The sequence below is a fragment of the Perognathus longimembris genome, chromosome 1 (assembly GCF_023159225.1).
Source record: "Perognathus longimembris pacificus isolate PPM17 chromosome 1, ASM2315922v1, whole genome shotgun sequence".
In the NCBI taxonomy this organism is placed as follows: Eukaryota; Metazoa; Chordata; class Mammalia; order Rodentia; family Heteromyidae; genus Perognathus; species Perognathus longimembris.
In genome coordinates this window covers 44568949-44581693 of record NC_063161.1, presented here as the reverse complement: position 1 = coordinate 44581693, position 12745 = coordinate 44568949, and the positions used below count along the sequence as shown (strand labels likewise).

General features: G+C 41.3%; 1 protein-coding gene across 14 annotated transcripts in view; it reads right to left on the bottom strand.

The window, feature by feature from the left end:
- The window catches only part of R3hdm2 (R3H domain containing 2), a 141468-nt gene that overhangs the window by 23991 nt on the left and 104732 nt on the right, over window positions 1-12745 (bottom strand). For all 14 annotated transcript variants that reach the window (XM_048361121.1, XM_048361130.1, XM_048361113.1 and 11 more), the window contains 2 exons: window positions 7541-7773; window positions 4845-5005 (listed from right to left, as the gene is read on the bottom strand). In XM_048361121.1, coding sequence (XP_048217078.1) covers window positions 4845-5005; window positions 7541-7773 — 394 coding nt within the window. The remainder of the gene's footprint in view (window positions 1-4844; window positions 5006-7540; window positions 7774-12745) is intronic.

Genomic DNA, 12745 nt, shown 5'->3' with positions numbered 1-12745 from the left:
CAATGTTACATACATAGGGAATTGAACAATAATTATTTGTGGACTTAGTAACTTCAGTTTGGAGAGCCCCTTAGTGCTGACAGGGAGGTAAGAAAAAGTCAGCTTACTCAAGGCCCTGGGTTTGAACCCAAGCATCACAAAGTGGAGGGCCCATCAAGAAAAAGAAAAAGAGAATAACAAATGAGGAAAAGTAGAAAGGAAAAAAAAAAGATACCTTAAGTTGAGTGGTAATCGTGATATAACTTTAGCAACTGTCATAAATGCTTCTGGGATATCAAAATGTAAGATCGTTTAGTTTGGAGTTGTGATCACAATTAATCTGAGGAATAAGCTTCTTCTCCTTCCCTTCTTCCTTGTATCTCTCCCTTCCATTTTTGTAGTAGGGATTGAACTCAGGGCCTTGTGCTATTACTAGGAAACCATTCTACTATTTGAACCAAACCCTCTCCTTTGCTTTGTTTTTCAGATAGTCTCAAACTTTTGCTGGGGCCAGATCTAGACAACGATTTTCCTACCTTTGTCTCTCCAATTTCTGGGATTATAGCTGTGTGTACTACCACATCTTGTTTTTGAGATAGAATCTCACTAATTTTTGGCCTGGGTTGTCCTTGAACTTCCATCCTCTTATCTTCTGCCTCCCAACCCAAATAGCTGGGATAAGCAGGCACTACTATTTTCAGTCTCAAGAGTAAATTCTATGCTTGCCTAACAAGCACAAAGCCCTGAATTTAAGCCCCAGTATAGGCCTTCCCCACCCCAAGAAAGTACATTTCTAGCCTTATGCTTGGGGCTCATACCTACAATTCTAGCTACTCGGGAGGTTGGGAAAATTATGGGTTGAAGCCAGCTTGGGCATAAAAGATCTTGAGACTTCTTCTCAATGGAAAGCTAGGCATCTGACATTCCAAGCTATGTGGGATGCTGAGAACACAAAGGCAGTGGGTCTAGATCAGCCTGGAAAGTAAAGTCCATGTGTCTCCTTCACAATGGAAGAATCTGGGTGAGTGATATGCACATGTAATATCAGCTACACTGGGAAGCTTAAAATAGGTGGATTGCAGTCTAGGCAAACAAGGCAAGAAGTGAGACATTATCTCAAAAATAATCTGTGTAAGCTAGACACTGGTGGCTCAAATCTGTAACCCTAGCTACTCAGAAGGCTGAGATCTGAGGATGATGGTTCAAAGTCAGCCCAGGCAGGAAAGTCTGTGAGACTCTTTTTTGTTGTTGTTGCCAGTCCTGGGGCTTGGTTTCAGGGCCTGAGCACTGGCCCTGGCTTCTTTTTGCTCAAAGCTAGCACTCTACCTTCTTGAGCCACAGCACCACTTCCAGCTTTTACTATTTATGTGGTGCTGAGGAATCAAACCCAGGGCTTTGTGCAAGGCAAGCTAGGCTAGCACCCTACCGCTAGGCCACATTCCTAGCCCTGTGAGACTCTTATCTCCAGAAAAAGCCAGACGTAGTATTATGGCTAAGTAGTGGTAAAGGCTAGCCTTGAGCAAAAAGAAGCTCAGGGATGGACTGTGCCTAAGCCCTGAGTTCAAGCCCCAAGACCAGCCAAAAACAAACAAACAAAAAAACCCAAGCAAACAAAACAGTGCAAAACAGGGCTGAAGGTGTGGCAAAGCAGTGAAGGATCAGCCTAGCAAGTACAAGGCCCTAAGTTCAAATTCCAGTAATGCTCCTTCCCCACACAAAAAAGAATAAATTTCTGAAAGAACAGAGATCTCTTCATCAAACAATGATCTACCTCCAATCCATAGTATCTAACCTAGTCCCACTTCCATTGTAGAAAGATGAGTTTATACAAACAGTTTACCTACTGACATTCAGAATCCAGGAGCAGGGGTTGAACCTGACTAGCAGTTTAGGGTTTAGATTTATCACTGGATATTTAACTAAAAGTTTTAATGCGGGGCTGGGGATATAGCCTAGTGGCAAGAGTGCCTGCCTTGGATACACGAGGCCCTAGGTTCGATTCCCCAGCACCACATATACAGAAAACGGCCAGAAGCGGCGCTGTGGCTCAAGTGGCAGAGTGCTAGCCTTGAGCAGGAAGAAGCCAGGGACAGTGCTCAGGCCCTGAGTCCAAGGCCCAGGACTGGCCAAAAAAAAAAAAAAAAAAAAAACCCAACAAAAAAAAAGTTTTAATGCCAAATGGTTACTCATCTCTTTATTCCTCTCCTCATTTATCTATTTATTTTTTTGTGCCAGAATTGGGGCTTGAAGTAAGGGCCTGAGCACTGTCTCTTAGCTTTTTCACTCAAGGTTGAAACTTAACCACTTTCTGGCTTTTTACTAATTGGAGGTAAAAGTTTCATGGATTCTTCTACCCAGGCTAGCTTTTGACCAAGATCCTTAGATATCAAGCTCTTTAGTAGCTAGGTGTACAGGTCTGAGCCCTAAGTGCTCAACTCCTCTCCTACTCTTGCATTGTCTAGGTATGGATGGCAGATATAAGGAGGAGACAGAAGATTAAAAAAGAAAGAGGGGAATGAGTGCCAATGGCTCACATCCGTAATCCTAGCTTCCTTTGAGATCTGGGGAATGTGGTTTGAAGGCAGCCCCAGCAGGAAAGTCCATGGGACTCTTATTGCTAATAAACTACCTCAAAAAGCCAGAAGTAGAGGTCTAGCTCAAGGGGTAGAGCACTAGTCTTGAGCAAAAGACGCTCAGGGACAGAGCCCTGGCACTGAGTTCAATATGGAAAGGAAGAAAGGAATAAAGGGGTGGGGGGAAGAGAAAGGGAGTAAAACTGTATCAAAATATACACATTTCAGAAAAAAAGAGTAAAAAATACTGGGACCATGGAAAAGGCAGTCATATATTTTCAAAAGCATAGTAGGAAATAGTCAAAAGGAGAAGCACTGAGTTTACCCACTCACAGTATGAATTAAGACACAAGCAGAGAAAACCGTATGTATGTATGTATGTATGTATGTATGTATGTATGTATGTATACATGCCATCATTCAATAATAAGCAAAGGGATATGATATAAATAAATAAGACTTAGTGGTAAATAAGACAGTGGTAGAGGAGCTGGTAATATGGCCTAGCGGCAAGAGTGCTTGCCTCGTATACATGAAGTCCTGGGTTCGATTCCCCAGCACCCCATGTATAGAAAACGGCTAGAAGTAGCATTGTGGCTCAAATGGCAGAGTACTATCCTTGAGCAAAAAGAAGCCAGGGACAGTGCTCATGCCCTGAGTTCAAGGCCCAGGACTGGCTAAGAAAAAAAAAGACAGTGGTAGAAAATAGTATCATGTAAAGATTCCTTTGGGGGACTAAGATGAAGGACTAGAATGATTTGCATGTGGGTTACATTAAATACAAAGTAGTATTTCCTAGATCTTCACTATTTCTTTGGCTTTGTTTTTACAATATTTGGCATGAGGAAGTTCAGGACCATCCTGGACTCTTTCTACTTTAGTTTCCAGTTCCCTAAGTATTGGTGCTTGGAACCTGCTTCTTATACTTTGAGAGAAGATGTATGTAGGGTCATGCTGGACTGACTACTAACTGGGGGACCAGGGAGCCTAGCAAACAAAACAAGGTAAGAGTATAAATATGGGCTTGTGATAACCAGAGTATAGGTCAGTATAGATCATAGGGCTACTTATGAAGTGTCTCAGCACATCTCTGCTTAAGTTAAAAAAAGTGGTTTTGAGGGCTAGGGATATGGCTCAAGTTGTAGAACAATAACCTGCACCAGGCCCTAGTTTCAATCCCTACCGTTTAAAAAAAAAAAAAAAAAAAGGGAGGGGGGAACTGGGAATGTGGCTTAGTGGTAGAGTGCTTGCCTCGTATACATGAAAAAGCCAGAAGTGGCACTGTGGCTCAAGTGGTGGAGTGCTAGCCTTGAGCAAAAACAATCTCAGGGATAGTTCTCAGACACTGAGTTCAAGCACTAAGACTGGCAAAAAAAAAAAAAAAAGTTCGTAACCTAGAACACTAAATTTCCAATTTAGAATAAAGCCTGATGTTTCTTAGGCTGAAGACTTTCATGGTTTGCCTAGAAGCAAAACATCCTCAAACCCTATTTTGTAACATTTAGCAGTTCAGAGGCAGGAGAAAGATACAGTCTCTTTAAGGTAATTTCTGAGGTTTTGTTTCCTTATTTATGTGGACAAAGGATCTTATTATGTAGCCCAAGCTGGCTTCAAACTCTTATCTTTCCGCTTTAGCCTTGTGAATGCTGGGATGACAGTAGTGCATACTGTGTCTCTCTGGTCAGCTTGTTAGTTGGATGGTCAATCTGTCTCTTTCTTTTTTGGTGTGTCTGTTGATACTGTGGCTTGAACTGGGTTGGGGCCTTAAGCTCTTGATAGGCTTTTTCCACTCTAGGATGGCACTCTACACTTGAGCCACAACTCCACTTCTGGCTTTTGCTGGTTAACTGGAGATAAGAGTTTCACAGACTTTTTTGCATGTGCTGGCTTCAAACTGATTCTGTCAGACTATGGTGGGAGCTATACTCTTTTCAAGCTCCCTATATCAATATATTGAGCAAAATCACCTTGTCAATTATGTAGGACATAAAGGTAAAGAGAATAAAGTAAAAATGTATGGGGTAAATTCTCATATTCTCTCTCCATAATTTTCAGGAAGATGAAGAAGTATAAAGCATAAAACCCCAGGCTAACTCTACTAAGTACTTTGGTCAAATATTTTCCCTTACTTCTCTTCCTACAACTATCAAATGAGAAATGGAGAAGGGTGTGGTATATTATATTTCCAAAAATGGATCCTTTCTGCCACCCACAGCACAGGAGACATGACTGTAGTTCTAGAGCTTGCTTGAATCAGAGCAGAGAGGGCTTTGACACTGAATGGTGACTCACCTGTGAGATCATGTGATTATTCAAGGGTGGCTGTTGCTGAGGAGTGGGTGAAAGAACAGGAAGTTGCTGCTGCTGCTGCTGGGCAGTACAAGGGAGAAGGCCCCGAACAGACTGGGGTGAGGTGACCTGGTTGCACACTTCTGGGGCACCTAGTGCCATACCTAGGCAAAAAGGAGACCCATCCAGAGTTGTAAGCACAAGCCATGAATACACTGCCCCAAAGGACTGAGCTGCAGGATCCTACTTTTTCCTTTACCATTCTACTCACTCCCATCTGTCCACTCTCCCACTATCTTTTGAAGATATGCATTTCAGCCACTTGTTGATGTGAGTCCACGTCCTACCAAATTTGAATGAAATATGAAGCTGTTAAGACATCTCTTTGGAGGTGTCTAAAATCTGTTCCTCCTAAAGGGATGGCTAAAAACATAAATTCTTATTTCCCAGAAAGGTATAGACTATGGTCCCTTATAGAGTCTGTCTTTTTTTGTTTTCAACTTGTAGTATATCTTATAAAAACTGCGGAGAAGGCAACTTGCCTTTTCAAGCACACACACACACACATACAATTTACCCTGCTATTCACACAATACTTTCTTTTTTTTGGGGGGGCGGGTGTGCTGGTACTGGGGCCTGAACTTAGGACCTGAACATGGCCTTAGCTTTTTTACTCAAGGTTAGTGCTCTCCCACTTGTGGCATAGGTCTGCTTCTGGCTTTTTACTGGTTAACTGAAGATAAGTCTCAGACATTCCTGCCTGAGTTGGTTTTGAACCAGGATCCTCAGATTTTAACCTCTTGAGTAGCTAGGATACCAGGTGTGAGCTACCAGCAGCCTGGCAACACAATACACTTAAAGATATTTTTTTAAAAAAGGTGTATTTTGGCTTACAATACAGTGTATTTTTACTGAGTATCTATTATGCCAGGCATTGTATAATGAACAAGGGAAGAAAATAGTCCTTCCTCTAGGGAGGACTTCTGGTAGGATATCCCTATAGTTAGTATAATCTGATAAGGATAAGCAATGAATCACTGATACCATGAAGGCTAAATGACTACAAGGAGGAGGAAGCAGTAACAACTGGAGGGTCAGGGAACGATTTAGAGAAGAGGGGTAGGCTTGAAGGATGAACAGACTCTTGTCAGACCTGGAGGGGGTGAAGCTAATACCATATTCACAAAATGGCTGGAGGGTTGGAGAACAATGGATTTCTGGAAATGAGACCACAATGGCAACTAGAATTGGAAGTAATGCTATTTTTAGAGTATGCTTTGTTCTGTAGGTGATGCAAAAACATAGACCTTTTTAGGAAGTGTCAGAAGCCATTTGATCTGTTTTAGAATGGTAAATTGGCTAAAAAAAAAAAAAAAGGCTAGGAACAAGCCAGGCACCAGTGGCTCATGCCTGTAATCCTAGCAACTCAGGAGGCTGGGATCTGTTGGTTGATATTAGAAGCCAGCCTTGGGTATGAAAGTCCATGAGACTCTTACTACTCAGAAAAGGCCAGAAGTGGCGCTGTGGCTCAAGTGGTAGAGCTCTAGCCTTGAGCAAAAGAAGCTTAGGGACAGAGTGCAGGCCCAGAGTTCAAGCCCCAGGACTGGCCAAAAAAAAAAAAAAAAAAAGAAAGGCTAAGAACAAAGCAGGGGAGGTTGAGTTGGAGGCCAGTATCAAAGTAAATAAAGGCTTTGTTAAACACAGTGACAGTGGGATCAGAAAGCAGGTAACAGAGCAGGGCAATAGAGATACTACAGAGGCAAACATGTTCACCAATACTGATGTCTCCTGAGGACAAGAGTTATAGAACTTCTGGAATAAGATTCAAACAATCTTTCAGAGGGATGAGGACAGTGAAAAGAGATCCAGTAAGTATGTATGGATAGCTGAATACCCCTCTGTCAAGAAAGCTGCGGTGTACCAGAAACTCAGCTTGTAAGAACTAAGGATCTAGGTTCAAAGTCAGCCTGGTAGACAAATCCAAGAGATTCTTTATCTCCAATTAACCAGAAAAAAAATTGGAAGTCAGGGTGTAGCTCAAGTGATAGAGTGTTAGCCTTGAATAAAAAGCCAAGCAAGAACACAAAGTCCTGAGTTCAAGCTCTAGTAGAGGACATGTGTGCACACACGCACACAAACATAAAACACACACAAATCCAGCTGGCACTGAGGGAGGGAGATCAGAAGAGCTGAAGGATGGTATGTGACAGGCTTTCATGTAGAACATAAAGTATTTTATTTGATCCTTCCCAGTGACTGAGCTGCATAACAGCATCCTCTAAGTTCTGGCCTGTTGGCTTTTACCAATTAACTACACTCCGAGGGCTTCCTCTGATCCAGAGACACTCTTTAAAATCTCAAGGGAGTCTCAGGAATGAAAGCATTTAGAAATTAGTTTGCAACCTGAACCTGAGCTGGCTGATAGGCATATCTGCCCAGTCAGAAATCAGACAAAATAACCTCATCTTGATCAGTTTTTGTTTGTTTTAAATCAGAAGGTTTGAAAGAAAACCTGAGAGAGGATTGATTCAAGAAAGGGTAACGGATTCAAGCAATCATATTTCTCTTCTGTTGGCTGCCTTATGTTTTTAAAGTATTCTAGGACAAGTACTTAATTTAAAGTATCAGTGATGTTTTTCAGGAGATGGCAAGAAGAGAAGAGTGTGACATAGAAGGAAAAAGGAAAGAAGCTGTAGTACCTGGCCTGGAGATCCTTCCTGCACTGCCACCTTTACTGCTGCCAATGCTGTCACCTCGGGTTAGGATAGAAATTCCACTGAAGCTACTGGCTTTGGTGACAGGAGGTCGCATGCTTCGGACAGAGCCATCTGAGTCTGTGCTGCTCCAAGGCCGTGGCTCCAGGGATTTGAGTTCGCTGTCTGTGCTACTCTGACGGCTGCTTGAGGTACGGCTCAGCCCTTCACGGTTCCCCCTGCAGAAACCACAGTGGTCAGAGCACCCCCCCACCCACCACTTCAGCAGAAGGGCCAGGAGCGAGTTCATTTCTATTCTCTCAGTAACAAAGGAATAAGGGGTTGGTGAGGGTATAGGAAGTGGGGAGATGGGACACTGACTTCTTGTTAGTTGGATGACCAACTAAGATTTGATGGGAGCAGACAGAACAAGATCCAGTACAAAAACAAAGAGCACAGAAGCATATCTGAGACAGTGCACTGGCAACAAATTCAATACACTGGACCAGAGGTGAATGGGAAGCCACATACATGATGCTGAGATTGGCTATGGTCTCTTCCTCAGTCCCTACAGGGATCCCACACACGCAGGAAATAGTGGGGAGGAGAGGTAGCAGCTCCTTTTGTGAGTTCTTAAAACAAAGGATTCCTAGAAATTACTATTACTAAGAGGCAGGAGTAGTTAGTAACATGCGTAAATCCCACAATGGATCTTCCACATAACAAGTATCTAAGCCAGCAAAGGTGTAATTTGTAACCACCTGTCTAGGGGTCAGGAGAAAGGAGAGTGGACACACAGTATGGAACTGACCCATCATGTTTTGTGGTAGTGGTCCTATGCTGGTATTTGAGAACAAATGTTCTCCAAGAGTCTCCAGTGGCTTAAATCCTCAACAAGATCAAGCCCTTGGGACTCAGAATAGCATGGAGCAGGGGGCTTGACTGCTTACCTGTTTCCCTATTCATAAACTCACTGCCTTGGGCTACATACAAAACTATTGCTAAAAGAGTTCTTTCACTTATTTTGCTCTGGAACATCAGGGTTGTCCTGTCTGTGATTATAATAGCAGTATGCTTAAAGATAGTCAAGGCTGGCCTGAAAACCTTGTCTTACTAAGCTATTACTGCTTTATTAATAAGTACCCCAGAACCAGCAAATTTCTCTCATTTCCCCATTTCAACAACTACTAAATAAAGGGAATCAAATGGCAAGAATTTCAGTGTGGGTCCTGGAGAACAATGACATAAAAAAATCACAGTATTTGGGCTTCCTTCTTTTCAGCACCATCTTACCAAAACCAAACAGAAAACCCTATCCCAATTACCTTAGTTCCAAAGGCACTACTAGTAGTTCAGAATTATTGTAATAAATCAAAGTAAGCCAGGAACTGGTGGCTAATCGGGAGGCTGAAACCTGAGGACAGAGGTTCCAAGCCAGCCCAGGAAGACAAATCTCCAATTAATTGGCAGAAAGCCAGAAGTGGAAGCATGCAAAAACTGGAGTTCAAGTCCCAGTATTGGCACAAAAATATATATTTTTCTTAAGGGGTAAACATTAAAGAAAACATTCTTGGGTGACAATGATCAAGATGCACTATACTTATAAACTGACTTGTTGAATGGTAATTCCTTTGTACTACTTAAAGAATAAAAATACAATTTAAAAAATTCTTTACTAGAACATGGACTCCAAAGGCAATACAGGAAAAATGGGTAAATTATATGCAGGGACCACCTTTTAAGTTTTTACTAGCCAAGGCAATAATGAGGAACTCAGTGCACACAGGCTCTGGTTGGTATCAATTTTTCACCACCAATTCTTCACCACAACAAGTATATGTACATATCACCTCAGAGCTTCTTCCTATAGCCAGAACAGGGGATTGCAGAATATTCCTATTTCCTCAAAACTAAAACCCTTTCTGTTAGTGTGGCAAAAGCAGAAAAGGAAACAAGAAAGGCATAAATTAGATTCTCAAAGAACAGAACCAGGCCTGAAATGAAAGCTAATAACTATCTCAAGGGACAAAAGGCCAGGATACTGAGCGGACTCAATAACACGTGTGTTTGTGGGGTATAAGGATACACCAGTGGTAATGGATGAAGCTGTCATTAGAAACTGAAATTTAAGGACAAATTAACAGCTTTTTCCACCTAAATAAAACACTCTACTCTGAATTAGAACAACTCTGTTATTTATTTTCTTTTACTACCAGAGGTGAAGAGAGGTATATGTGAACAAGGCAACTTTAAAGCAAATACCTTGTGAAGCTATGGCCAAAACAGCAGCATTTCTGAACCCATCCAATTCCTCCAAGACAGTGATGGCCAAATGCTCAAAATGTGGTTTGTCTGATGCTCTTCTGGCTAACCTTGTTTAGTATACTACTCCTCTGAGAGTCAGAGAATCTAAGTTGAATCGTGGCAGGAAAGAGATCAGTTTCCTTCTCTACAAATAAACCAAATTCTAGTCATGTCTTTCATTTCACTATAAATATGGCAGTTAGAGAGAGCCACTCAAATTCAATTCTGATAATCGAACTGGGTTTTGTGTATGTTAAAGAATGAAGGTAAGAATAAAGAGCACTCACACTCCATATAAAACTGATTCTGTTTTGGGGACGATGGGGATTTGAACTCAGGGTCAATTTGGGCATGCTAGGCAAGTATTCTATCATTTGAGCCACTCCATCAATCTCATTTAATTTTTTACAAGTAGATTTAATGCTACAGAACTGTCCAGTTTGTTAGGTCTAGGGAATGAGCAGAGAGGCTTGTGGGAGAGGTAGCAACCAAAAGCATTAAGAATCACTGTAGGGGCTGGGAATATGGCCTAGTGGCAAGAGTGCTTGTCTCGTATACATGAGGCCCTGGGTTCGATTCCTCAGCACCACATATACAGAAAATGGCCAGAAGGGGCGCTGTGGCTCAAGTGGCAGAGTGCTAGCCTTGAGCAAAAAAGAAGCTAGGGACAGTGCTCAGGCCCTGAGTTCACGGCCTACGACTGGCCAAAAAAAAAGAATCACTGTAGCTACTCAGGAGGCTGAGATAAGGATCATAGTTTGAAGTCATCCCAAGCAGAAAAGTCTGTGAGACTCATTTCCAATTAACCAACAAAAAGCTACGGCTCAAGTGGTAGAGCTCTAGCCTTGAGTATAAAAAGTTCACGGACAGCTCCCAGGCACCGAATTCAAGCCCCAGGATCTCTCTCTCTCTCTCTCTCTCTCTCTCTCTCTCTCTCTCTCTCTCTCTCTCTCTCTCTCTCTCTCTCTCTCACACACACACACACACACACACACACACACACACTTCCTGGGGCTAATTTATCAATGGACTAGGACCTTCAAAAGAACTGGGAATTTGCACTGGTACTAGGGAGACTATGGAATTTGGTGTACTAGTATTTGTTTTACAAACATAAACTACGATATAAAGGAATAAAAGAAGTTAGAGATGATCAACTTATAGACATTAAGATTTCTAGACTGGCAAGAGTAGTTTGTTTGCATGTATAAAATAAAATGATGAAACCTTTTGAAATTGTTCAAAAAAGGAGGATAAAAAAGAATGATGGCAGGGAGTGAGACTGATCAGAATACATTTGTACATGTGGGGAAATGTCACAAGGAAATCCTCTCGCATACAACTAATGTATCTTACTGATAATTTTTTTAAAAAAAATAAAGAGTTCTTGATTGGTATCCAAAATAGGGAAATAAGTTATTCAGGTATGAGTCTATAACCCTATGCTGCATTTTAGATGACCTAGCTTTTTAATCAAAGCTCAATTTGAAAAGTAGCAGCTTAAAAGAAGATCTGAAGAGGTGAGGTCTGCACCTGTTCACCAGATTCTTCAAGCTATTATCTGCACAGTTTGATATAGTCTGATGCTCCAGAGAAGAAAAGCATCATTCTTAGCAGTGCATCTGATTTAGGGCTCTGAATAGAACATGTCTTAGAGAAGAAGGAGTGTTGTTTGTAGAGAGCTGGTGTGAAATAGTAAAAAGAATAATGCAGTTCCCCCCCACCCCCGCAAAAAAAAAATTAACCTCAGTTTTGCCACTAACAGCCATGTAAACTTGGACAAACTAAATCTCTTTGCTTTCAGTTTTCTTAGATGTAAACCAGCTAAGTAAATCAGGATAGTAAAATAACTGAAGCAGATAAAGTATGGCACTGTATGTTAACTCAACAACAAGTGTCGGTTTACAATTTTACAACTTATTGTAGATATTCTGACATCATGTTACCCTAAGAGCTGAATATGGAGTAGTCTTTTTTAATGTGGTACCTCTTTATCTTTGGTACCTCTAACAAAGCAAAGCACTCTGCTTGGGATTTTCAGATGGAGCTTAGGGTTGGATGGTCTAGGAAAAAAAATAGTTCAGAAAGATGAAAATCAAGACTCAATGTGTAGCTCAAGTGGTAGAATGTCTGCCTAGAAAAATGCAAATCTGTCCATCATAAGAGTGGGAAATCTCATTATCCCAGTTTTCAGGTGGTTGACGAGCTTTATTTATTTATTAGTGGTACTGGGCTCTGAATCCAAGGCTTGCAAGGAAGGCATTCTTCAGCCCAGTTGATTAACTTTAGGAAAAATAATAGGGAAAGACCAACTAAAAATATATTCTAATTAATCTGAGTTAGTCCTTACCATGCTTAGGATTCAAAACTTGAGAAATCTTTTAGAGAGGGCTACTCCTGAATTATGGTGCTAAATCTTTTTTGTTGTTGTTGTTTACTGTTGTTGATAAACTGGGAAAGAATATCCCTAAAATCAGTTGTCACCAGCCGAGTTCTACAGTAGTAGTTTTCTTACCTCTACCATGTATTATCCCCTGGGGTAAGATCGACAAAACAAAAAGGGAGATTCTTATGCTTCTTTTTTTGAGAATGAAGAACATTAGGCACTGTGGGGACGTTAATACACCAAGTAGCAGCTTTTGACAGCATAAAGGCTAAGTAGTAGGCAACCATATAAAGGACATTCTAAGGCAGATCAGTCCTTTTATACATTAAATTGTCTCAAAAGGCAAAACAACATAGGCATGTGCATTTACATACATACTTATTATTTTTCCCTAAAGATACAAAGCATCTCCTGTACACTGTCAGGTATCAGCTCTCTACATCTTTCCATACACTCAGTTAAAAAAAAAAAAAAAGTCAGCAGATACCCATTTGTTTGTCTTACTAGAGGTATACATTTGA